Source organism: Linepithema humile, chromosome 1 (assembly GCF_040581485.1).
Source record: "Linepithema humile isolate Giens D197 chromosome 1, Lhum_UNIL_v1.0, whole genome shotgun sequence".
NCBI classification, from domain to species: Eukaryota; Metazoa; Arthropoda; class Insecta; order Hymenoptera; family Formicidae; genus Linepithema; species Linepithema humile.
Window position 1 is genome coordinate 13,542,016 of NC_090128.1, and position 27,402 is coordinate 13,569,417.

General features: G+C 30.2%; 4 protein-coding genes across 5 annotated transcripts; 2 read left to right on the forward strand and 2 right to left on the reverse strand.

The window, feature by feature from the left end:
- Nucleotides 1-139: 139 nt before the first annotated feature.
- Nucleotides 140-2,008, reverse strand: LOC105672806 (rRNA methyltransferase 3, mitochondrial). The gene is made up of 4 exons (XM_012367974.2): nt 1,429-2,008; nt 1,101-1,339; nt 832-987; nt 140-758 (listed from the first exon to the last, which is right to left on the reverse strand). Exons 1-4 carry the CDS (start codon nt 1,767-1,769, stop codon nt 157-159), a joined length of 1,338 nt encoding a protein of 445 aa, XP_012223397.1. The 5' UTR covers nt 1,770-2,008; the 3' UTR covers nt 140-156.
- A 469-nt stretch (nt 2,009-2,477) lies between these two features.
- Nucleotides 2,478-12,519, reverse strand: LOC105672809 (uncharacterized). Its single transcript, XM_067348002.1, has 14 exons — nt 12,378-12,519; nt 10,497-11,007; nt 9,814-10,295; nt 8,927-9,313; nt 8,514-8,715; nt 8,198-8,353; nt 8,075-8,119; nt 5,774-6,129; nt 4,785-5,165; nt 4,293-4,494; nt 4,226-4,236; nt 3,820-3,958; nt 3,195-3,593; nt 2,478-2,844 (listed from the first exon to the last, which is right to left on the reverse strand). Exons 3-14 carry the CDS (start codon nt 10,173-10,175, stop codon nt 2,581-2,583), a joined length of 2,904 nt encoding a protein of 967 aa, XP_067204103.1. The 5' UTR covers nt 10,176-10,295; nt 10,497-11,007; nt 12,378-12,519; the 3' UTR covers nt 2,478-2,580.
- Ect3 (Ectoderm-expressed 3) lies at nt 12,496-19,098 on the forward strand. Its single transcript, XM_012367977.2, has 10 exons — nt 12,496-12,636; nt 14,572-14,744; nt 14,863-15,013; nt 15,551-15,614; nt 16,093-16,187; nt 16,614-16,844; nt 16,916-17,087; nt 17,402-17,523; nt 17,736-18,137; nt 18,390-19,098. Exons 1-10 carry the CDS (start codon nt 12,562-12,564, stop codon nt 18,804-18,806), a joined length of 1,902 nt encoding a protein of 633 aa, XP_012223400.1. The 5' UTR covers nt 12,496-12,561; the 3' UTR covers nt 18,807-19,098.
- A 139-nt stretch (nt 19,099-19,237) lies between these two features.
- Nucleotides 19,238-26,799, forward strand: LOC105672784 (zinc finger protein 239-like). Of its 2 annotated transcripts, XM_067347448.1 has the most exons (5): nt 19,238-21,669; nt 22,082-22,249; nt 22,459-22,628; nt 22,836-22,998; nt 23,349-26,799. In XM_067347448.1, the coding sequence occupies exons 1-5, from the start codon at nt 21,663-21,665 to the stop codon at nt 23,588-23,590; spliced, it is 750 nt and encodes a 249-aa protein (XP_067203549.1). In that variant the 5' UTR covers nt 19,238-21,662; the 3' UTR covers nt 23,591-26,799. The 2 variants fall into 2 exon arrangements, with proteins under 2 accessions (XP_067203549.1, XP_012223366.1); XM_012367943.2 differs by having other exon boundaries at nt 19,238-22,249.
- The last annotated feature ends 603 nt before the right edge of the window (nt 26,800-27,402 follow it).

Here is a 27,402-nt window from a genome sequence, read left to right on the forward strand (position 1 = left end):
CCTAAGATGCAAATTATTTTAGATTATTAAATTATTCAACAATAAAATATAACAATTAAATTAAGTATAATACCAATATCCTTAACTTATGTATCACTGTAAGTAATGATAATTAGAAGTTTATGAAATGTCGCCTGTATATACTTATGAACAATTTTATTCATCAACTTTGCGAGTTATAAATTGTTTTTTCATTTCGTATGTAACAATACCAAGAGCTGCACCAACATTTAAGCTATCAACTCCATTGGTCAACGGTACATTAACACGAATGCAATTTCTTGCTTTAAGTAATTTGTACGATTCAAGACTTACACTCTCAGTTTCTCCACTAATGATGAGTACTGTTTCTCTTTGTGTATAATCTAACGAATAATAAGGTACAACTGGAAGTTGAGATACTAATCTTTTTATCAGCAACTTGGTTTTTGTAGTTGGTTTGTTTGCTTTAGTTTGATTTATCACTTGATCTATTGCATCATTATCTTCGCTCATTTCATTAATGTTTACATCTGCATCATCCTTGTTTATATCATTATTACCAACTTCATTGGAAGTGCTTTTATCTGATTCTGGATTAACTGTACACTTATTCCATTCATTTTCGTACGTTATATTGTTATCTGCTAGAAACAATCTCGATTCGTTGCTTATTAATGTCGGAATGTCATCCCATAAAAGATTTGTAAGTATTGGTAATCGAAAATGTGCACCTACAGCAGAGCGTAAAACTTTGGAGTCCCACAAATCTACGCATCCTGATTAATAAAAAATATATAAATTAACAAAAAAAAAATTTAAGACTCAAATAGTAATCAATATGCCAGTCACCTTTCATTAACAATAATTTTTCGCAGCCAACTGCTGCAGCACATCTCACAATAGCTCCCAAATTTCCAGGTTCTCTAATATTGTCACATATGATGGTGAGAGGTATAGCATCCTCAGCAGGTTGCTTATCACTCATATCAGGAATATCAAAGATTCCTGGAGCAGAAATAATGACAATACACATACATATATGTAATTATACTTAATTTTTTGACTCATACTGATTACTCAATTTTTCTTCCAACACTTTATAAAATCAAAATTTTTACCAACTATTCCAGGAGAAGTTGTTAAGTTTGACCATAATTGAATCGTACGATATGGAATTTTATACAATAATACTTCCTGTGGAAGTTGCAATTTTAGTACATCAGATAATCTACTGAAAAATATTACTTTTGGTTTCACCCCTGCTTGGAGTGCATCTTCAAGTAATCGAAAACCTTCTAATAACATTAGTTGGTTCTTTTCTTTTTTATTTCTTGCTTTGACTTGTATCATCAAAGAGCTGAAACATGAAGTACATATGTTATTATTATTATTCTTATAGTTACATTTTCCAAGTATTATTTATGTATTATGTAAAAAACTACCCACCTTATGAGTTTATCGTCTGCTTTGAGAGTTTTATACTTTGATTTTATGGAATCAGTTTCACTCTCAACTTCTGTAGCTTCATCTTCTTCCTTTTTCTGTTTATTAGATTTCTGTTGATTAAATTTCTTCCTATGTGATTGAGTTTTTCTAGGTACATTAGTTACAGTTTTTTCTGTATCATTAGTATCAAAAAATTCATCTTCATTAACAATCGCTACAGGTTTCCGACTAGTCCACCTAGTACCATATCTACATTTGTTTATTGGTTTTAAATTAACTGTTCTCAGAAGTTCTGCACTGTAAATCGATCTAAACGATGATTGCACGATCTTCAGTAGCATTTTTATTTTGAAGATTCAATTAAAAATGTTATTTAATATCGTTCCCGAAATGTGTATGCTACACTAATGTTTTATATTAATTTTTTGTCACAATACACATTTATTATACTATTAAATAGATTTAAAAAATCTCAATAAACCGGTCATATGCTTTTGTGTACAAGGATTATTTGGTCAGGTTAGGTAACCTAACCTAGGTTGTGACGAATTAAGAATCCATACTTCTATGGCCGGTATTCATAGTCCGTTCTTATATTTAAGATTGTCTTAAGCACGGACTTATATTCGCTCTCTTCGTCACACATAGATTGTGTCTGACGAAGAGAGCGAATATAAGTTCGTGCTTAAGACGATCTTGAATATAAGAACGGACTATGGGCGGTATTCATAGTCCGTTCTTATATTCAAGATCGTCTTAAGCACGAACTTATATTCGCTCTCTTTGTCAGACACAATCTATGTGTGACGAAGAGAGCGAATATAAGTCCGTGCTTAAGACAATCTTAAATATAAGAACGGACTATGAATACCGGCCTATGAATACCGCCCTATGCCAACTTTTCTCTTTCAAATATTCTTAAACGCCATCTAAATTCATTTCTGGAAGTGGTAAACTAAACGTTGCGTGGTGCGAAATTCAAACTTAAGCGAACGCACACGTGTGTATTTATATCTATATTCCTATATTTTTTAAATAATAATTCCATACTCTGACAAATAATTTATTCATAATGTTACATGTTATCACATACAGTGTGCATTGTAAAAACCTAAATTTTCATTGTTTGAATTTCAAGATTGTTGCAAAAGGTTAAATGCAGAATAAGACGTTTTGAGAATCTATAATATCAGATAAAATTTTAATATAGAAATTATGTATAAAAGCAAAATCAAAAAAACAATTTATCGTAGTACTTACATTAGTATACGAATCCAAAGACAATGTCACCAAAAAGCTGCTGGTAAATTTGATAGGTTTTGTGCTGCGCTTCATAATCATCAGAAGATCTTTTTGTTCGCTGATCGTCAGCAGCATCCAATCTATTTGGTACACTGCTTCACTTAATTCAACACTCTGTAAAAATAAAGAATCAAAAGTTAGAATAATAAAATTGTAATCAGAGACAAATTGTGATTGCAAAAAGCTTGCATATTAAAGTATTATGCTGTAACACTGTCGTTTGTCTGAACATATTTCTTTATATATATTAGGGGTACAAATAAGTTTTAAAGCGTTTTTTTGAAAATTCAAGATTTTTTTGCAGAAATTCAATAATACATTTAAGTATCAAAATATTCTCCGTTATTATCTATGACCTTGCGCCATCTTTCGGGCAGCTTACGAATTCCGGCAGTGAAGAAAGTTTCGTCTTTTGATTTAATAAAGTCGACCCATTTTCGCACTTCAATATTCCGGAAGCGTACCTCAGACAATGCGTTTTGCATCGACCGGAACAAGTGATAATCACTTGACGCTATATCTGGCGAATAGGCCGGGTGCGGTAGAACATCCCAACCAAGCGTCAATAATGTTTCTTTGACCGTTTTAGCGACATGAGGCCTAGCGTTGTCATGAAGCAATTTCACCGGACGCAATCCTTTGTCAGTATATGGACGTTTTCGACGGATTTCTTCGTTCAATCTCAATAGTTGTCGACTATAACAATCACCATCAACCATTTCACGTGGTTGCAGAAGCTCATAATATAGCACACCCTGCATATCCCACCATATACAGAGCATTACACCTTTTGGTCGTGGATATTCCGCTTTGGCGTTGATGTGGATGATTGGCCGGGGTTTACCCATGATTTTTTTCGCTTGGGATTATCGTAATATATTCACTTTTCATCACCCGTTACGATTTTCCACAGAAAAGACTTTCTGTGCTGTTTGTTGTACAGATTCAGACACATTTCGACACGGTTATCTTTGTTCTTCTGGCTCAATTCGTGTGGTACTGTTGGTGGTACTGTTGATGGTACCACTTTCCCTCTTTCTAAATCTTTCCCATCTTCTGTAAACGGTTGGAAACGGTTTGTTGCTTTACTCCCAGTTGTAATGCAAGCTCTTTTTGCGTTTGGGACGAATTTTCATCGAGTAATGCTTGCAATTCATCGTCCTCAGTCTTGAGAAGGGCTCCGCTACGTTCACGATCGCTAACATCGAAATCACCTTCTTTAAACCGTCTGAACCAAAATTTACACGTACTTTTGGATACAACATTATCTCCAAGAGTCAAACAAATTGATGCACACGCTTTTGCGGCGCTCTTTTTTTGATGGAATTCATAGCGAATGCAGTGCCGAATAAATTGTTTCTCGTTTGCCATTTTCAAGTTGCTGCAATTTTAGGTTACACAAACAATATCGTGAAGTTGATTGTTATTTTTTATGTTACCATATAAACATTACAAAAACGGAAAAGAGCGGGAGAATATTTAAATTTTGAATTACTTTTTTATGTTCTACAAAAAACGCTTTAAAACTTATTTGTATCCTTAATAAAATATTAAAAAATTACCTTAAGTATAACTTCATTCCCTGCCCAGCAATAAACAAAAATCTGCACAAACATGCAGAATGTAAAAATTGCTAAGTGCATGAAGTCTATAAACATTATATGAGAAGACAGATAATACACACTGGAACATATTACAATTATGCTGGTAAAAAATTGGATAAATACTACTTGGTTGAATATATCATTGACCAGTTCGGCAAATCTAAAAATATATAGTATTATATAGTAATTAGCAAATAAAATGTTATAAGCCACTATATAAAAAAGTCCAACGCTCTAACTGCATATTATATAATAATTAGTCAGTATTTAAAATATGTTTATGTAATGTGATATAAATTTACGCTCGCATAATTTTCTATTATTTTAATTTGACACATTCTCGAGATAAATTATATATTTATCATCAATAAATAGCAACACGAAGCATTGTTTAACACATAAATAAACAATAAATAGAAATAAAATAATATCTTCAACTGTTTGACCAACCTGATTATACATAAATGATAACAAATGTGTTCTGATAATCTACTTGTCTTTTTCGGCATATTGTTGAAATTCTTGCAAATTTCAATCTTATCGTTAAATTTCACCACTTCTTGAAGACGATGTTTAAGAATCTCAAGTTTTGCGCATGTTTGCAAGCAAAATCCTAGTACCAAAGTTTCTGTAGCAATGTTTACAAGCGTTGCGAAAATCATAGCTACTATTTCATGAAGGGATGTAAGCCAGAATAAAAAGAGCGAATTATAATCATAGGGTACCCACGCCCTAAAAGGTAATTCGCCTTGTAAAGTAACGAAAATTTCTGCTATTGTACCAGCAGTAACAGACATCGATGCTAGAAGCACGTAACTTATGGAACACGATCTGCATATAATTCAAAGCATACAATAAACATATAATATATGTACAAACAATGTATTATAAGAGTAAAAACCTCAATATAATACATGAATCATTTGACAATTTTTCGGAACAAAATAGCATTAATAAAAATAAAAAAAATTGCCAATTTTTAAAAAAATATAAATTATTTTTCTATTTTATTCCAAAAATTATTGTAATGATCCACGTATAAATTTCGATTAAACTTAAAAAGAAAATTTTTTTATATTAATTTTATCAAATTTAAGATAAGAATTTATAAAAAAGTTAATTTAAAATTATCTTGTTGCGTTGTGCACAGACTACAATTTTATAAATAATTTTTTACGGAAATAGTGTCTTTTTAAACAGTCTTTTTAAACTAATTTATCATATAGAAATATAAAATAATTAATAAAAATATTGCATAAAGATACAAAATTTATATTTTTTGCGCAATATAATTATTACAAATTCTGTAATTAATTCTGTAATATTATCAACTTTAATTAGATTCTTTTTGTACTGCAAAATATATTCAACAGTTGACATATACAATCACGCTTTTAATTAACTACCCACTTGTTAATATTGTAAAAAGTTATTTTTACCTAATTAAACGATCGTATTTCTTCTGAATGTCAATTTCCTCCTCGTCACAGGGTTTACATGGTTTCTCTTGTAATATTTTGACCAAGTTAATAATTTCACCGCGACGAATTACGGCAATAGCTCCTTTGCATATCGTAACGACAAGCGAAAAGAATATTAGGGAAGTCGAGGTAAAATCGTCCACATTATCAACAACAAGGATAATATCCATGCAAAACGCCAAAGCGCAAAAATTCATTAAATACATAACGAAGAAGGTGTACGCATTGTACAAATATATGGAGCACTTCGATGACCATTCGATAGGTCGCCACACACCGCCGATGGTGTAGAATAAAAAATTCAGAGATAGTATCTGCATTTATTACAGTTGCTAAAACCAGAAAAACTTCTCATTAAAAAAATATAGTATCGTTAATATTAATTAAAATTACTAAAACATTATAGTATTTTAAGTATAAGTCCAAACTAATTCACAGTTAATTATACATTGCGTATATCTCTCGAATAATATTTAGAAGAAGAAAAAAGAATGTTTTCAATCAAATATTAACAATCAAATAATACATGTTACACTGTGCACTGCGTGTATTTGTAATTTGGACGAAAAAATTTCAGCAGAAAAAACTTCTAATTCACTCTGCATCAATTACGCGTGTAACTGAGTTCGGTGCTGGCCGATTCTACAATGTTACAGTTCGAGCTTCTTGCTGTCTTATTTCTTGTCATAATGTCCTGCGTAAACCAATGGTAAAACGAAGCATATAACTATATAATTATACGTACAATTTCCGGTGTCGATGGAAATAATTACTACAGAACGCGACAAACGTCGGCGGGTAACTGCGGTTACACCCCCAACTTTGTTCCATACAGTATGATGTTGACAACGATCATAAATAACTTGAGTGATGGCTATTGTAGCGCACCCGATGCTTTCCATCGGTATGGAAATTATAATTACGACGTAATTTTACGGTTCTTGAAACCGAAGAAGAATATTCGATGCTCCAACATGCTGTTGCATTCCCAGGAAATAAAGCACTCTACTGGAAGTATTTATTTCAAAATACGCGATTTTAATTATAAAGTACCGTACATCAATGATGTCTCGTTATATCATCAGAGGTGTAAGAATCTGTAAAGTTCATTTGTAATATTGTTCAAGTGAACGCGGTGCGTACAGGGTGTATACATATAAATTTCTATTGTATATATCTATATGTTTAGTGAAACATAAAAGAACAGAGATCAATATAATTAATACTAATATAATTAATAATTTAATTAGATTGCATAAATACTGCTTTTTAAGTGCTCGACAAAGGCAACAGATTTCACATAAAATTAACAAACAGATCACGTTATACAATAATTCGTTAATAAAAATGTTTTGGATTTTTTTATCCTTTAAGTTAGGAGAGCGCATTCGACCGCTTATGGCGCGTATCGAAAGAGTTAATTTTATATTAATAATTAATCGATATCTTGGAAGTCAATTATCTAAAATAAATACATAATTCTAAACTTATAAAAAAGTGTTAAAATCTCAACAAATAAAACTTAGTAGAATTCGTTGTGCAGGGGATATTGACAACTGTTATCGATCTATAATCATGTTTTCCGAGTAATCTCGACCTAAAACAAAATCGATTAACAACTGCCATTTCGTTCGATTTATTGCCATCTTATTACCGACCAGCTGATTGTAATACCGTAATATCTTATTACTTTATTAGTCAGCTGATCATAGTTATAAAAAAGTTACACGCACTATACATTGCACGCGCGTACACATGCATCAAATTTTTGAAGTGCTCTAATCTGACGAAAAATTAATGTAGCAACAAAAATAATCTTTTATACAAAAGTGGCAAAGTAAAAGATTTTTTTTATTTCCGAATTAATCAAAAATGTTTCTTTATTTTTTCTTGGGGTTCATATAATTGTGTAAAATACAAAATAAATTATGAAATATACACAAGTATTATTTGACATTACAGAATATTTATTCATCCGTAAATGATATTCATATTTATGTCATGCTGGGGGATGTAAAATAATGTTTGATTAAAAAATGGAAGACATTAATAACATTTAAATTCAAGTCTATTTATGCATATGTGTGTGTGTGTGTGTACGCGTACATATATATCTTTCTATTTTTATACTTTTTAAATAATAATTCCATACTCTGACAAGTGATGTATTTATTCATAATAAGTCTTCATATATTATATTGTGCATTGTGAAAACCTAGATTTTCATTATTCGAATATTGTTACAATATCCGAATTTCAATATTGTTGCAGTAAGTTAAAAGCAGAATAAGACGTTTTGAGAATCTATAAAGCAAAATAAAATTTTAGTAGATATTGTGTGCTGTATTCAATATATCGAGAAAAATTCATTGCAGTACTGACACTGGTATAAGAATCCAAGGACAACGTCACCAAGAAGCTACTGGTAAATTTGATAGGTCTTGTGCTACGCTTCATAATCATCAGTAAATCTTTTTGCTCGCTGATCGTCAGCAGCATCCAGTCTATTTCATATACCGCCTCACTCAATCCAGTACTCTATGAAAACGATCGATATAATCAGTCATTATCAAAATGATTTGTGATTGCAAATAACTTGTAACACACAAATGCATTTTATGGTAATGTTATATTTTTATTTTGTTAAATTAATTAATTATTAAAATTAATTTTTGTATCCATAAAAAGTGATAACCACCTTGAGGATTACTTCGTTTCCAGCCCAGCAATAAACGAAAATCTGTACAAACATGCAAAATGTATAAATTATTAGTTTCACGAAATCGGCGACAGTCATATGAGAGGATAAATAGTAGACAGTTGAGCATAATATCAATATGCTTCCAAAAAATTGAACAAAGAGTACTTGACTGAATATATCATTGGCCATTTCTGCGAATCTATAAATATACACGTAATATATAGCTATTATGTAGCAAATTAAATGTTATAAATCAGTAAACTGTATTAACTTTATTCATAACGTAAGATATCTTATCAGCAATAATTAAATCAAATATTATTCAATAAATTTAATCGAAAAACATACAAGCAAAATAAAATTTTAGTAATCGTGTGCGGTAAAATAATTTCTTTAACTGCTTAACTAACCTAATTATACAGAGATGATAACGAATGTGTTCTGACAATCTGTTTGTCCTATTCGATACTCTGTTTAACGACTTTTCTAAAATTTCTTCATTCCCTGTGAATTTTGTCACCATTTCGAGGCGACATTTAAGAATTTCGAGTTGCGCACATGTTTGTAAGCAAAATCCTAATACCAAAGTTTCCGTAGCGATGTTTACGATCGTCCCGAAAACTAGAGCTAACATTTCTTGAAGGGATGTAAGCAAGAAGTTAACGAACGAATTGTTTATGTCATAGGGTACCCACCCCCGGTACGGTAATTCGCCTTGTAAGACAGCGAATATCTCTCCCACAGTAGCACCAGTGGCAGAAAACGATGCCAAAAGCGTGTAACTTATGGAACATAATCTGCATGCAGTTCGAAATAAAATATATAAAATATGAACAGACATGGAAAGATTCAATAAAATAAAAAATTAATCAATTTTTTAAGAAGTTAAAAAGAAATCTATTCAATTTTCTGAAAAAGAAATTTCCTCAGAAATAAAGATCTGTTTCTAAAAACTTAAAATTTATTTATTGTCTGCAATGTTATACAAATTTTATTTAAAAAGAGGCACAATATTTTTCCAGACCAAAATATCACAAACTTTTTATTTTTTACTTTTTTCACTTTTAATTTTATTATTTTATTATTGTAAACAAAGAAAAATTAATTTTAGTAAACATTTATAATATTTTAATCTGTAGATGTTATTCTGAAAATACAATTTAATGTCATTCTCTTTTCTCATTTATAGATTCTTCTATTATATTTACAATATCTATTTGACAGTGTAATATTGATTAATTTAACCAGTTATTTAGCAAAGTTATCAATAGTTATATGATTAGTTGTATCTACTAACCTGATTAAGCGATCGTATTTCATCTGTATATTAATCTCATCATCGTTATCAGGTTTGCACGGTTTGTCTTGTAATATCTTGATCAAGTTAATAATTTCATCGCGGCGAATTACGGCAGTAACTGCTTTACAGAATGCACCGATAGCCGTAAGAAACATTAAGGAAGTCGTAGCAAAATCATCCATATTGTCAACAACAAGAAGAATGTCCATCAACTGAGTCATCATCGAAAAGTTTAACAAATATAGCGTGGAACAAGTAAATATGCCATACAAGAGCTTGGCGGGTATCGATGTCCATTCGATCGGTCGCCACACGCCACTCATAGTGTATAATAGGAAATTAAGAGATAGTATCTCCATTTATACTATTGTAGCAATCAAATAAGATGTGTGACCTCAATTTTTCTAAAGCTGTCTAGTTTAAACAATGCAGTTCATATAATCTGCGCAAGGCTTTTAAGACGTAGCAGAATCATTATGCTAAAATAACAATTAATAATGAATTAATAATGAAAGATTATATTAATATTAAAACTACAATAATTTGAAATTATTTAAATGTAAATAAATATAAATAATTACATTGCTTCAAACTTTAGCAAATAATGTTTAAAATTCCTAGCTGTTAAAAGTGAAAAGAATACATTGAAATTTGGAGATAAAATAGGATGAAATACTTACATAAATACGTTGGAAATAATAAGATATGCACATTTGAATGTTCTAAAGGTATAACAGGTGTTTGTAAAATAGCAAAATTTTTATATTTATATTTCGCTGAGAATTATTCCTTCTCTATTTTAACAGCTAAAGACTTTAAATTTTACCTCATAATTCTCAATCGTCTACTTTACACATAGATAATTGATGATATTTTTCGACTTTACGATTGTAGCGTTCGAGAAAGAGATTGCGCTATTTTTTCAATTATCATAATGCTACACGTACTAAATAATTTTGAGATTTGTATGAACCTACTTTACACATATATCCATGTACACAATACAGTTTTATATCTTAAACAGCCTTGAATAAAACGCAACGTATAACTTCAATTTATATGTATACTCTTCCGCGTAAATGACAGTAACTAATACGGAGAAAAGCAAACGCAGCAAAAGTTCGTGAAATATTGCGGGTGACTATGTTTGCATCCCCCACTTTACATCCCCATGCGACTCAGAGTTAATAACTGCAATTAACAACTGTCATTAACAACTCTGCCATTAATTATAACTGATAATTTACGGAAGTACGACAATTATGACAATTATAACAATCTTGCGGTTTGACGGAATTGAGGAAGTATATTCGATATTCCAACATATTGCTGCGTTCCCAGGTTGCAAAACGTACTGGAGTAAGAAAGTACATATTCCAAAACTCACGCAATTTGAATTATAAAATGTAGCGTACGTCAATAGCACGATTGTTTAATCATATTGTCAGAGAATTAAAGATTCGCAAAATAATCTGCATTTTGCGCACAAAATATCTATAATTAAAATTGATTTGTACATAATGTACATTAGTATCTCATTAAAATTTGGACAGCAAAATTTTTCTTCTATTATCCCAGTTGATTTTTTCGGCCCATTCTATTATATTATAAATATAACTTATTCTATTATGTTATAGATATAACTTTTTTTTCTGCAGATTATAACAATCTTTCTTTTCAAGAAAAAGTAACTTATCACGGTGCAAATCATGCTGTGTATGTCAATAAAATTTTTATTTGTCTAGCAAAAATAATCAAAATAATAAAATTATTGTTATGAAAAACAAAAGATAAAATTTTATTTACTAGGATACTTAATTGTTTGATATCTTACAAAAAATTCTATAATAATACATTGATTAGATAAACATTGAAGTAGATCTCGATTCGATCAACATGTTAAAAAACATATAGACCGTATCTACTGGTATCACATGTAAATAAAAAGCTATTTTAATTTATTTATTAAAATAATAGACTTTTAATAAGATTTTTTGTACGCATAAATATTTATCTCATATTCAAGAAGCAAATAGAAAACTAGTGTTTTCGAGAAACTCGTTCTATTTATCATAAAAAAAATATGAACCAGATATCATCGTAAACAATATGTAATCTTCCTCTCCACGTAATATGATGATAAACTAAGAATATTTGCAAAATATATTTTTTTCTAAATTAAAATCTAAATCTAAATTAAATTAAAATCTTATCTAAATTTCGATTTCTGAAACAAATTTGTCATTTGTATTTTTAACTTGTATCATTCTAATATTTTAATGTATTTATATTAATAATATTTTCCAGAATTATTTCGTCATCCTAATAACGTAAGATATAATTTATTATATTTACAGCTTAGTAACAATCTCATTAAACCTAAATAATAGAACAAATTTAATAAAATAATTAAATATAAATGTGCAAATAAATTATAAGTCAAAAAGTGTTTACTTTATTTCGAAACAACTGTAAAATATCACGAAGATATCTACATTTGAATCGTTCACAGGAAATTGTGATTGATAAGTCGAGGATAATTATAATGACATAACTAATACCTGCACAACATCAACCAATACACGAGTGATAGTAGTAGTATGACCGGCGAGTATCACCCCCGATAAACTTGAAACATGAGTGGCTTGTCTTGGACACGCTACGTATCGTCAGTAACGCGCCAGCGTGGAAAGTGAGTAACAGTCGAGATCGCGACAGAACTAACGACGTCAGATTAGTCCGAAAATGTGGCCGTTAATGTTCGTGACAACCTTGGCATTAAGTAGTGCTATAGCAGAGACAGTGAATCTACCGCGCAATGTACGTAAACACTATTTAAAATATTATGATCGTTATAATAACGCACTCCTTTTGTGTAAAGAGTCTCTCTTGGTTCTCTTATCATTAGAATAAATATTAAAGTAATCTATAGGTTAATCTTTGCAAAATTAAACAATTCTAATACTTTCTTCTTGAGAAATACAAATGTAGATTATTTTTTATCTATAATTAGTAGCAATTCTGTACACGGCTTTTATATTTCTAATTTTTTAAAAAAATATTTTGAATGAAAAATGCTTTCACCTATTTATGCAATATTAGTCTTTATATCAAAATATTTATAAATAAACACATAACTGAACAGAAGTATGTAAATGAAATGTATACATTTTATTATTTAGTTGAACAAAAAACGACAATTTTAGAAGAAACGGATTTTTGTATAATAAACTGTTATTCTGTTTACAAGAAAATAAATCATGGGATTCAGTGTCGTTTTTTCAATCTATTTGTTAGCTCTTTTGAAGCTCTTTTGAATTAGAAACAAAATTATACCAACTATAATTTTTATAGTTATTAGGATTATAGATATTATAGTTATTATAGGTTTTATAGTTACAATACCTGAGAAAAAATGGTATAATATGGTCAGATGTAAATATATATAATTAGTTATGAAAAGATCTGATAACATGTAATATTTTATATAATCATATAAAATTACATATGTGTTATGAGATCTTTTCATAACCAATTATATATATTTATATCTGACCAATTATACCATTTTTTCTCGGATAGGAATATAGATGTTACTGTGAAAGTAAAGATATAAGTGTAAAATAAAATATAATCTAATAAAATAAAGCGATCCTAAAGACGTGATTCTCATGATACGGCTCTTGTCTACGTTCGCATAAATCACGAAATTTAAATGCAAGTCATAAAGTAGGTAGATTGATTCTACCGATTGATGATTGTCCTCGACCCCATATCCCACATAGAATCATCGTTAATCGAATACTAAAACGTTACTTGAATTTATACCCACTTTTTATACAGGCACACAGACAAAATCATATTTAAGGCATAATTAAATTTTAACTAAAATTTTAAACGAAATGCATTTCAGCTGTATATAAAATAATCTGCTTCACATAATAAAGGAAAAATTTCGTCTATGTAGTTAGAGATACATATTGATACATATTGTTTATTTGTTCGCGATTTTTCTTTGCGATAAATAATAAAAAGATACTCGTCAAAATATCTACCACACTGCATATTATTGTAAAAATATGTACATTTATTTTATGATTAACGAATATAAAAATAGTTCTCGCACAGTTGTCTTATTATAATAGTACAGTTGTCCTAGTACAGCCGTTGAGCAGGAAGACAAGAAAACATCAAGAATCAACTGCTTTTACGATAACCTGCTTTATATGCATATTTCCGTTAAAATTTGCTAACCGGCTTGCAAGGATGTAATAAAACCTGTGCAAGTAACTTGAAACACATATACATGTGTGGCATATTCTGAATATGTTAATTACAGACAAGTAAAAGAATTAGCTGATTATACTCATTATAGCTGATAAGCTGATAAGCAGATAGGCTGATTCCGTTCCATATTTCCGTTAAAATTCACTAACCGGCTTGCTAAGAATGTAATAAGACCTGTGTCAGTAACGTAAAACGCGTACACGCGCTATGCATATTCTGTACAAATAAAAAAAACTGAATAGTACAGTTATAATTAATTCGGCCACAAAATAAATAAAATAGCCTAGAACAAATGTTTCCAATTCAATACAGCATATTATATAAATAAAAAAGTTATATAAAAATTGATTATTAATAATTAAAGTAAACAATATCCTCGAAGTTTCCTGAGATATTTGTAAAAAGTGATATGTTAATAATTAATTTTTTACAAATATCTCAGCAAAAGTTTATTACAAACGATTGCAGGATTCGGAATGGCAATACAGCTTCGGTGTTGATTACGAGAATAATCAGTTCCTGTTGGATGGCAAACCTTTCCGATATGTTTCCGGCAGTTTCCATTATTTTCGAGCACCTCGACAGTATTGGAGAGATCGTTTAAGGAAAATGCGCGCTGCAGGACTTAATGCTATCTCTACGTAAGTTCGCAATTTGTATAATACGTTCTCACAAAAAGATTTTATCTCAATATTAATTAATTATTATTAATCTCTTGAAAAATTCATTAAATTTGATTTTTACTCTCGTAACACATAGCTATGTTGAATGGAGTCTTCACGAACCGGAACCAGGTCAGTTTAACTGGGTCGGCGACGCAGATCTAGTAGAATTTTTAAATATTGCGCAAGAGGAAGACTTGCTCGTATTGTTGCGACCGGGCCCATATATTTGCGCAGAAAGAGATTTGGTAAATACATATTTTCTAAAGTTAGAGTTGCTGTTCTCTTGCATCTAAAGCAAAAATTAAAAACTCGCCTTTTCTTTTCATTCATTATAACAAAAATATTCACATAACAAAAATTGATGTCGCTTTTTTCTCAATAAAAATATCAGAATACTTAGTTACCGAATAATTAGAAATTGAAAATATGAGATTTGTAATAAATTGAATTTTAAAGTTATAAATTAAGCTTTTCATTAATTATAATAAATTATAGGGTAATTTTATGAACTTCCGTGCTTTTTTGTAATCTCATTTCGATTAACTAAAAGCTAATGCTTAATTATAAGAAAATTATGATTCAATTGATTCAAAAATCTAAATTTATTGTATATCGAGATTAATAAACTAGGCTAGTTGTTCATGCCGAAATGTCTGTTCGATCAAACAGACATTTCGACAGATCGATTAAAAACATGCTTTAAGTGTGAACAACCAACCTGGTTCATTAGCTCTTTATATATATTTTTTAAATAATTTTAATATATGTATATCTGTTTTTAGGGTGGCTTACCTTATTGGTTGCTTCGTGACGAGCCGAATATACGGTTACGCACAAAAGATGTAGGTAAGATATAATTCTTCTTGGTAAATTCTCCTTATGAGCGATTGTTATGAAGTAAGCAAATAATTATTTTATGATTTATGACATCAGAAACAATTTTCAATATAAATTTTCGAGTAATATCTAGAATATAAAGCTGAAAGTTTTACTTTAGATTTTTAGAACTTTCTATCTTGCAATTCACCAAAATAATAAAGTAATAAGAATTTTTCCTTATTCTCAAAAATGTAAAAAACATCACTAAATTATTTTAATTAGATAGCTTTGGTTCTTTCGAAAATTACTTGATACAAAATCGACATGTCATGCGCAACGACCCAATACTTGCGTGATAAGAGATAAATATTTTTTATTCTGTGATTATAATGACTCTTCCTTTTCATGCTTCTTACTGCCTAAACGCATTGATAATGTAGTAAAATGACACGTACTATTGCAGCAGCCAATTAAATCAAGCTTACTCATTTTTCCGTTTTCACAGCTTTCATGAAACACGCTACGTCATATTTAAATCAGGTATTAGAAAAAATAAAGCCGCTTCTAAGAGGCAATGGAGGACCGATAATCATGGTTCAGGTAACACTGTTAAATAATGAATATTGTTATTGTTATGTTATTTACGAAAACATCAGATATGTCAGAGATTATCAAAGGTTATCTCTTACGGCTGACAGTGTGCTCCGAAATAATACATTTAATCTACATTATCGCTCTCCACTGATTTCGAATTATGCTTATATCGATGAATACCAATATACGCTTAAAAATCGCAGTATTTTTATAATAAGTACAATAATATATTACGATCTATTGGAAAACATCAAGAGATTGTAATTATTTTATGTAGTAATAAAGTAATTAGTAGTAAAACCAATAATTATAGATAAAATCAGATTTGAAGAAATTTAAAATTGCACACACATGTACTTAAATGTTTTTACTTTAATACAATATTAGAAATGTCTTATCTTCATTATCGTTTTATTGCTCTTGCATTAACAGGTAGAGAACGAATACGGCAGTTACAAAGCTTGCGATACGGATTATACGGATATGTTGAAGGACATTATAATTGAAAAAATTGGCAACAAAGCTCTCTTGTACACAACTGACGGTGCATCCGCATCCTTACTTCGTTGCGGATTCGTACCTGGTGCATATGCCACTGTCGACTTCGGGACATCTGTTAATATCACCAACAGTTTTCAGTCCATGCGTCTTTATCAACCACGAGTAAGTGATGCCGTTTAGTTAAAATTATAAATCTTGAAAAATTGACGCATTTAAGCATTTCTAAAAATTAGGGCCCGTTGGTGAACTCTGAATTTTACCCAGGATGGTTAACGCATTGGGGGGAAGCGTTTCAGCGAATAAAAACCGAGGCTGTCACGAGGACATTGAGGGAAATGCTTGATGTAGGTGCCTCCGTTAATATTTATATGTTTTACGGCGGCACAAACTTTGGTTTCACTTCTGGTTAGTGGATTTTTCTAGTTTTAAGTTAATAGTAAGTAGTAGATCATGACTATATCTCTTACTATATTTTTCTATAACTTGTATTTTTTTCTTATATTGGAAAAACTGCATTTAATCGAATTATAAATTAATGCATCGGTTCGTATGCATAATTTCATAATTTGTCGAAAAGAAGTGCATTTTCAAAAATGTGTCTTTGTGGTAATATTTTAAATTAATTAAAATTCGTCACTTTTATATAACAACAATATTAACAGTGACTGTATCAGCAAATATAAATAGTACATTTTATGTAACATAATCATTATTGACAGGAGCTAATGGCGGCGCAGGTGCTTACAGTCCACAATTGACTTCTTATGATTATGACGCTCCTTTGACCGAAGCTGGAGATCCAACAGATAAATATTATGCCATAAGAGATGTTATTGGTCAGGTGAGAATTTTTTTTTGATAATATGCTATCAGCGCATCTTCCATTTGATATCTGTCAAGTATGTTTTTTACTGTCATATCTTAGCAGTAATTAAAATTTCACAATATCTCGCTTCTTGTATATTGTTATGTAATTGTTTATAACAAATAATAAATATTTTTATTCTCGATAAGAATCAATACTTTGCGAAAGCTCATGCTCTGAAATTGCAGTATTTGCCATTGCCGAACATGACTCTGCCGGTCGCATCACCAAAGGGCAATTACGGTCCAGTATTATTGGAACCGATACAGAAGTTACTCGACAGTCAGTCTCCATTTGTGGTGAGTCTGGCGACCGGCGAGCAACCTAAAACCTTCGAGGCTCTCTCTGTGAATCAAGGATTTGTGCTTTACGAGACGGACTTGCCGTCTTCTATCTCAGATCCAGCTATACTGCGAGCGAAAACGAGTGACAGAGCACTGGTTTACGTGGATAATCGGCTATGCGGTACTCTGAGTCGCATAGATAAGATATTTACTATACCATTAGAAAGCCCGTATGGTCGTCGCCTGAATTTATTGGTGGAGAATCAAGGACGCTTGAATTTCGGCAACGAAATCCACGATTTTAAGGTATTACCAGACATTAAAATTGATACATGTACGACTTACATAATTTTCAGAGAACTGAGAAATGTTTTTCTAATTATAATAATTATACTTTCAAAGTTATAATAAAAGAGAAAGAGAGATAATTTTTATACTAACGAGAAATGAAAAAGAAAAATAATCCTGTTCATTTATGAATGCGTGCGAATTTGTTCACTTTCGGCGTTCAACGTTTTTCAATATTTGTTTTATATTTTCGCTCTTCTGGCTTTTCAGGGTATATCAAACGTGACTATTAGCGGAATTTCACTATCCAATTGGACTATGACCGGATATGCATTTTCTGACATATCCTCTCTGCGGAACTTGACGACTGTAAATATAGAGAGCGGAACTCTGAACAATGGTCCAGTATTCCTGCGTGGGCACTTTACAATTAACGGACAACCGCTAGACACGTATTTGGATACTACTGGCTGGGGAAAAGGAGTAGCCTTTGTAAATGGCTACAATCTCGGCAGATACTGGCCTTTAGTCGGCCCGCAAATAACCCTGTACGTTCCAGCTCCGTATCTTCGTACAGGCGAGAACGAATTGATTATATTGGAACTGGAATACGTGTCGCAGACGAGAAAGATGAAGTTTCAAGCCGTACCAAACTTGGGCACAGCATCGCTGAATTTAAATAGTTAAACAATTCATTCAACTCAATTTCGAAATCAACGTTAAAAAATATGTGCATGGAACAACGTGTATTTATAGATTGGCACCTAAAGTGTACGTATCCATAAAATACATTCAACTCATACATAATTACAATTAACAAAAAAGAGCATAAAATAAATCATCCGCCTTGTATCTTCCTGTATTATATTACTTAATCGTTTTTGTTTAATTGTTTTATATTTAAAGTTAACTTATACTTACAAACTTGTAAAAAGTATAATTATAATATAATAAAACTAAACTTTTGTTTCAATCCTAATTTTATTTTTATTTTATATTGACAGCAAAAATTAATTTCAGCGAAAACGCAATCTATATCCATTTATCTCTCTTTAGAAACTCGTAGCTAGTTATGCAAATTTTTCTAGATAACACGCGACTTAGGTTTGATTCCGTGCTATCTAAACGCATTAACGGAATGTCGGTAACACAAGTTATATTGCAAATTAGTTTTAAATGTAAAATGCATATGGCTACATACAAAATATACAACGCTATTGCGCAAAATATTTCGTCTGAAATATATTTATCTATAAATGGAATGTCCTAGGAGGTTGTATATATATTTTTTAATTATATTCTTTGATAAACTGGAGTGTGAATCATGCTATGTAGAAATTTAATTGAACAATATTTAAATTCTTCGATACTTGTGCATCAAATAATTAACGTTGTTGCAAATATATTTTATGACAAAATAAATTGATTCGGAATGACAAGAAAATTTTGTTGATGAAATTTTCGATTACTACAAATTAATAAATCAACGCGATTTAAAACTGTCTTTATCTTATTTCGCCTGTTAAAAGTTTAAAACACACTTTGAAAACACGTCATCCCGATATCTGTAAAACATAAAAGCATTCAAAGAGGAAGATTTCGCGGTAGTTTCCACGCTACGGAAATCGATCAACTTCGATAATACCACGACGCTACACAGCAAAAATATGCACATTGTCGGCTATGGTCGATGAAGAACCGATTTGTAAAGATCCCGTAGGGGCATTCAATAGCTTTAATATCCTTCGCGTTGACAAATGAGGGATCCGCGCGGCAGGATGCCCGATAGACCGATGTCACACGACGAATTATCTCACCTCCACCTCACGCCGTTCCAGGCGAATACTATGGGTGATAATGAGTATGATGACGAAGCATTTACTGGCAGCCTACTATGCGTACTTCATTCGTGCGGTAGAATTTATCTTAAGATCTAACAGACACGTATATGTAGTATATTTTTCCATATAAATGTGATAAGATATAAACAAATAAATGCTGGAGGTGCAAAGAATATTATGGATTCACATATTTTACAATGAAAGAGCTCCATTCAATACCGCCTAGACGTCAGAAAGACCAGTTATGACCTTGAAAGTATCTTCTTTACAAATCAATTAACTAGATTTCTGACAATTTCAGGGTTGAATTGCAATTTTACGTGAAAGTTGCGTCACTCCGCTTCATTGTTCGGGATCTATACGGGATCCATACGACATAATCAGTAAACACGCAATATTCCATATTCTGCACATTGTGTTTTTTGGGTATTTTAATGATTATTAGATTATTCGATTGAAAAAACTCTCTTCCTAAAATCAAGTTAAATAAAAAAGATACGCAAAAAAGAAACAACAATTAATTGCCTTAAAAAATTATGATAAAGTTAATAATAAGACATAAGAATAACTTAAATAATAACTGGAATGTAAAATAATTATGTTATCAAGATGTTTTAAGTCTTCATCAAGTTGAAAAAATTATTGATTAATATTAAAAATTAATATATATGTTTGAAACATTATAACATTATAAAAACGCTATTTCTAAATGTTAAATTTAAAGAAGCTTAATTATTATTTATATATGTATTTTATCATATTTTTTTCTCTTCTAATCATAACAATCATAAAGAAATATTGGACGAATGCAAACAAGTCGTGTACCCTTGTCGCGCCACGCGGAAGTTCTATTGTGTCCTCTATTGTAGCGGTTTGTACCAGACGGCGCCAACAGTAGTATAATGCGATCATATTATCTCACGAACTAAAAGTCATAGCGAGCTTATCGTTAAAATTCTTCATTGTTAAAATCCAATATCAAGCATTTATTTATTTTATGAAATTGGCGAATGATCTAGATTTATCATTCCAAAAATTCAGCACTGCTTATAATGCAAACTATCAAAAAATCTAGCTATGTTTATGAGACAATCAATACTCATGCCGAAAATTTCAAAAAATCAAGACAGAATTTTGACTATAGATTTTTTCAAAGCAAAACATTTTGAAAAAAATAAAACATTAATAATTTTATATTATTTCAAACAAATATTACATAAAATGTAATAATCATAATTTTTGCTTCACACACTCGTGTCTCTTTGCCATCATATTTTGATTAAATAACAATTGCTTTTTGATCTCTCACTGCATTTTCTGTAGCGATTTTACTTTCACACATCGTATATTTGACAAATCAGAAATTTAACTGTTCCTACCATTGTTTTTTTGCAATTTGCACTGAGATTGATGTTTAATCTGAGAAATTGCTAGGCGTGCCCCATGCACAATTACAAAGCATATTTATCCAAACGGCGATCAAACTCCGCCCTGTGTGAGAACACCGCCTTCGTCATGCGCCGGAGGGTCGTTTTAGCGGCTGCACCGCTTCTTACCTCTAATCACGCGTTAATCTGTCCGCGAAGTGGTAAGATGTTACTTGTGTGAACTAAACTCTGTAATTCGACACGGCAAACTCGTTTATTCGTCGTCAAACAATCACTCGCCTAATTTGTTAAGTCGTCAAAAATAAAAAGTCGTAATGTCTGGTAAGCATTAAAAATAATTTTTCGAGAAAAATAATTTCTGTTACAGAGATTAATTTATATAATAGAGCGTGTGCCAAAAACATATAAATATACAAATAGCTAATAAACAAAGCATCTCAAGTTAATACTTAAATGTTCCAAAAATAACACATTTTTATGTAAAAGTGATTCTGTCCTATCAATAATTAAAGTGGAAAGTTTCAATAAAAACGTGACTATTTATATAAAGTGCTTCCAAAAAATTTTATTAACTTTTATGAAATATGTTATAAATTTTAATAAGGGAACAAGTCTGAATAAACATCTGTAAAATCAATATTTGTCAAAATTTTTTTTTGTTTTCACTAGTAAATATTCTGTGTAATTCTACATAATTTATATATTAATACTGTTTGGATAAATATGATAATAGTATGGAGCGTAACGCAAAATGCACCTTTGGATCTAAGCAGACATGGGACTGCATGGAAGACTAATACTGTCAATACTTTTAAATTTCAACGGCGTCTTCCCTGTCAAGCTTGCGGTAAAAGTTTCGACAGACCATCTCTTTTAAAAAGACATCTGCGAACGCATACAGGTAAGTTCGCGAGAAAAATGTAAAGAATTCGTCTTTTTTTTTTTAATCTTTCCGATACCGAAGGATCATAGTATTTTTGTAAATATTTGTGACAATATTTTTAAAATAATTGAAAACTCCATGAAAAATTTGTGTAAAAAGATTGGTTTCAAAATTGGGATTTTTCTTTGTACTTTCGGAAACGATTAATATAACAAAATTAATTTCAGGCGAAAAACCACACGGCTGCACAATATGCGGCAAAATGTTTAGCACGAGCAGTTCATTGAATACTCATATTAGGATTCATACTGGTGAACGCCCTCATGAATGCCCAATGTGTGGGAAACGCTTTACTGCTTCATCAAATTTGTATTATCATCGCATGACGCATTATAAGGTAACTTATCCATGAGTTTTTTAAATATTGCGCATCAATACAGCTTCGAAATGCATGATAGATTAATACAAAATAAATCGATCTAAAACTTAGTTTTTTTACAGCCAAAAGCTATTAAATACTCATGTAATAATTGTGAATATAAATTATTTCTGAACGAAAAATGTATACTAATATTATAATGTGTATTTTTTATTCAAAATGCAGGAGAAGCCACATAAATGCGATGAATGCGGACGATCTTTTCCAACTCCCGGTGATTTGAGAGCTCACGGATATTCTCATACTGGTAACTGGCCATTGCGCTGTTCAGTGTGTAACAGAGGATTTTGTAAACTTGGCGCTTTGCATCATCATATGAGATCACACGGTAACAACAATATTGTTTTTAGATTATACGGGATTTATTCAATTTATTCTATGACAAAAAAAACTTCATATACTATCTTATTTAAAAAAGTGAGAGGTCCTTTTTTTACTCTTTTCAACAGATTCGGGATTCTATCTCTCAGAAAAAAACATCTAATAAACCATAAAAAATATTTAAAAAATAATTTTCTTCACTCTTGTAACAGTTCCGAAAAAACCAACTTTTTGATACCAACAATGTAATATTTAAAAATATGTAAAATTTTATACAATTTTTGTACTATAGCTTTTTTAGTACTATAGCGGATATGTATAAAATTAAACAGTATATTTATGAATAATTCTTTACAGGTGATCGTTTTTATCACTACAGTATTTGTAACCAGAAGCCTTCGGTAATCAGCAATTTACGAATTCGTGAACGTCTACACACATCTCATGTGTCTAATAACAACACAACTGATTTTACAAGCGTACACAGCGGTATTTCGAGAGTAGAGATTATCAAGTTCGAAGGTATTGGTAGTAATTATATGCAAATGCCTGCAATGTATCCATGGTCTTCCTGGATGCCATTACAGTTTCAAAATTAATTCAATGACATTAAACATTTCTTCTACTATATAAACTTAAGGTTTATTTATTATCACCTTATAAAAGTGATTTGTAATGGAAAATATTTAATATATTTGTTATTATATTGTAGCATGTGAACAATATCATAAGATAAAAAATAGAACGAAATTGTGAGTGTAATAATAAAAAATAAAAATTAAATGTGAGTGATGAAATGTCAGTGATTTGAAGAAATTATCACTAGCGTAGTTTTTTGGTTGAAGAGTGCCTTATAAATCTCATATATTTTATATCACACAAAAAAAATATGTATATATATGCGTATTGTATTATACACGTATGATTTTTTAAAGTCGAAATAATAGATTATAAATTTATTTTTTGTAATAATTTTATTATTAATCAAATTATAGAAAAAATATCTTTCTTAAATTTACCTATATTTAATTATAATAAAATTATCAAAATTATTATATCATGCACTTCACAGCTAGATTATGTTTTACATAAAATCATCAATTGCGTAAAAAATTTTTGCATTATTGCATCTGGAATTATTGTTTTCATTGGTATAATTTTTAAGTTTAAAAAATTAAATTAATTTCTTAAAAATTTGTTTAAGAATAAATATTATAAGCGTCAATATACTATCGTAAATAAATTTTATCGATTTATACTAGTCAAGCAACAGTATATTAGGCGCACATTATCGTTTAGAGGTAAAATGAACCGACTGCACTATGGACAAGATACATTTCTACGCCACCATGTGGCAACTACTCTGAGCAGTGATCACAAGTAAAACTTGTTATCAGTTGCGATATGCAAATCAAGATTTGGCAAATTAATATATTTTTATTATCGTATAAATATCTAATTTAGTTTGATATAGTTTTCCGAGAAACTTTCTAAGAATCTCAGATTTATAATAATTTCGAAAAAAAAATTCTAAATATTCTAAATATTGTATTTATAAATTATAATTAAATTTTATTAATAACGCAAAGATACGAGCATTATTACAATTGTAATAGAAACATTTATGTAAAACTATCTTTTTTCAAAATTATGAAAAATTTAAAACACTTCAACTTTAGAAAAACTTTAAGCCTTAAGTGTTTTAATCAATTCTATCCTTTTTAAATAATAAGCTGTCTGTTATACGAACTTTATTTTATTGTATCGTATAATATGTTACATAATATGTTATATAATGTTATAAAACAAAAATTATTAAGCTTATATTATACCACATAGTTCTAGGAGATATCTAACGAGTTAAATTCGGGCATTATTGTATAAACTCGTATCCTAGTTACACGAGTTCAGAAACTTTGGGGTCATCAAGCATTTGTCGCGATAAAAGATAATTCAACTGCTATTAGTATAAAGATATATATCATAATTTGTAATTCTCATTTAATTGACCGTTTGCCTCATTCTTGCATTTATATAATTAGAAAAAATAGATTGTTGCCAAAATGCTTGGATAAACTAAGGATCATCAATAACTTTTCAATTATAAGTAATATGTTAGGAAATAAAACTTTAAGAATAAAATTGAGAAATCATACTACCAAGACGCTGTAAGAACACTGACCGAATCATTTCTCCGATTAGCGTACGGTGGTCAACAAATTTGTGACAATTAAGCCACTTAATGCAAATGGAAATGTCTATGCCTCGCACATCGACACGTTCTGCACATGGCTAATATCTTTAAAAGACTAAGTTAATTGAGGTTAATGGGGAAACGACTGTGTTACATAGCTTTTGCATGTTTAATTTGCCGGTCGTATCATATTGACGTGTAATTCAAGATTAAATAACATATCCCTCTATAAATGTAAAAATAATTAAATATTTGACAAAATTCAGTACGTATAATACGTAAAAAAATTAACTTGTTGAACTTTATCTTGGTTTTATAATTTGTTAAATTTTTCGAAAAAATATCGTATTAGAAAATTGATAATTAATATTACGTACAACATTATAAACGATCGCACACTTGTAGAACAAATCGAGACATTTGTTTATAAAACCGCACGTTTAATTAGAAATTTTGTATATAATGCAAGAACTGTTCACAAAAATCGGCTTTAGCTAATTCAGTGAAACTGACAAACTGACAGCAACGATACGATGTCTTGTACGATTTTTGTTACAAAATATATGAAACCTGAATTTAATTTCAGCTCTGTCCATCTTTCAAACTTTACAATTTAAGAAGAATTACAATTATTAGTTGTAATAAGTAAACAAAAAATTTCACTTATAATTTTTATTATTCAAAAAACTAATAGCACAGTAGTAATTAAAATTAAAAACAAAATATTAAAAAGTATAGATATATGTTATTTATTAAACGTACACTTCGATTCTAAAATATTCTCATCAAGTATTTACTTTGTGTGCTTTCATTTAGAATAATATTCACGTATTCACGTAATTTTTTTATTGGAAAAAACCATGTAATTTTTTATGCTTTCCATATCGAAAAAAAACTTATTAAAAAAAACTGATCAGTATTTTCCGAAAAGATTTTCTCTTTTTTGGAAAGGTATACTTAGCATTGAAATTTCGTATTTATTGGAATTTATTTTTAAAAACATCAAAAAAGATTATTATTTATTTGCAAAAATAAAAACGTAGTTACGGCCAAAGTAGTTTGCGCTGCACATCGTTAATAAAAGAAATTGAATTTTTTATTAACGATTTGCGGTAAAAACTGCTTTGATTATAACCGCGTTTTCAATTTTTAGCTTTCAATTACTTTTTATTAATCTCTAAATTAAAAATCCGTTAAAGCTCACTCGAAATTATAAACGAGGAGTAAAATTGTATCAGTTTTCTACATCTCTAAAGTGTGACTCGCGAGAGGGCCTTTATTTTTGATCGAACACCTCGAAAACGATCGGAGCCTTCAAATTTCCCGATATAAATTTTTTTTGTTTCAGTTTATGTAAAAAAAATTCGCTCTCAACATTTCATATGACGGTTGCAAGTCACTCAGATATATTTAAGGCAGTTTCAATCTTTTAAACATAAGAGTACACACAATATCGAAAGCAACCGACCGTTTTGCGAGGTATGTAAATTGCAGCTTGAGTGACGGTTCTTCGACATTAGAATGCCGCTCAACGGTGCGTCGTTCTTATCAGCGACGTAGCAAAATATTCCATTGAAGAAAAATTTAAAATGGTACTAATTGATGTATTACTTCATGCAGTGCCAATATAAATGATTAGTGCACACAATTACCATTAAACGATTATCTAACACGTGCAAAGCGCTTTGAAATACTACACTCTACTGAATATTAATCATTAAATTTACTATACTCTGCATGTTCTTTCAAACATTTATTAGGAAATTTTAATACGCTTATGTGAGAGAAATCAAATTATAATATATATAATAATAATATATATATATATATATATATATATATATACACCCCCCCCCCCCACACACACACACAAAGATGACTTAACGACGCAAAATTTATCTTTTATTTTGTTAGATAATATAACATTGATAACAAAATTTATCACTTTTTTGTACCGAATAAATTTCAACTGTAACTGTTGAATTTATTTCAATTTTATTTCTTGCAGATACTTTTATATTTAAAATGGCATAACGTATACGGTAACATATTCGGTATACATATTCAAAATTTTAAGGAAAAACATAAAAAAAAAACAACTGCAAAGTATAAAAAATGCAACTAGCGCAAACGCGTAATTAGTATTCTAGGATGAACTTCACGGCCAGTTCATTCCTGGAAGATGGCATTGATTTACTTCTGTCATCTCGCGCATTA

Excerpts from the sequence above, each read along its gene's own strand:
- LOC105672806 (XM_012367974.2), bottom strand. The coding sequence starts at position 1,769 with ATGCTACTGAAGATCGTGCAATCATCGTTTAGATCGATTTACAGTGCA. Across the intron at positions 1,340-1,428 it reads GCAGACGATAAACTCATAAG|CTCTTTGATGATACAAGTCA; the intron begins GTGGGTAGTTTT and ends TTCATGTTTCAG. Across the intron at positions 988-1,100 it reads AACTTCTCCTGGAATAGTTG|GAATCTTTGATATTCCTGAT; the intron begins GTAAAAATTTTG and ends TTTCTGCTCCAG.
- LOC105672809 (XM_067348002.1), bottom strand. The coding sequence starts at position 10,175 with ATGGAGATACTATCTCTTAATTTCCTATTATACACTATGAGTGGCGTG. Across the intron at positions 8,354-8,513 it reads GAAACGAAGTAATCCTCAAG|AGTACTGGATTGAGTGAGGC; the intron begins GTGGTTATCACT and ends TCGTTTTCATAG. Across the intron at positions 4,495-4,784 it reads TATCATTTATGTATAATCAG|ATTTGCCGAACTGGTCAATG; the intron begins GTTGGTCAAACA and ends ATATATTTTTAG.
- Ect3 (XM_012367977.2), top strand. The coding sequence starts at position 12,562 with ATGTGGCCGTTAATGTTCGTGACAACCTTGGCATTAAGTAGTGCTATA. Across the intron at positions 12,637-14,571 it reads CAGTGAATCTACCGCGCAAT|GATTCGGAATGGCAATACAG; the intron begins GTACGTAAACAC and ends AAACGATTGCAG. Across the intron at positions 17,088-17,401 it reads AAACTTTGGTTTCACTTCTG|GAGCTAATGGCGGCGCAGGT; the intron begins GTTAGTGGATTT and ends CATTATTGACAG.
- LOC105672784 (XM_012367943.2), top strand. The coding sequence starts at position 22,072 with ATGATAATAGTATGGAGCGTAACGCAAAATGCACCTTTGGATCTAAGC. Across the intron at positions 22,629-22,835 it reads ATCGCATGACGCATTATAAG|GAGAAGCCACATAAATGCGA; the intron begins GTAACTTATCCA and ends TTCAAAATGCAG. Across the intron at positions 22,999-23,348 it reads TCATCATATGAGATCACACG|GTGATCGTTTTTATCACTAC; the intron begins GTAACAACAATA and ends AATTCTTTACAG.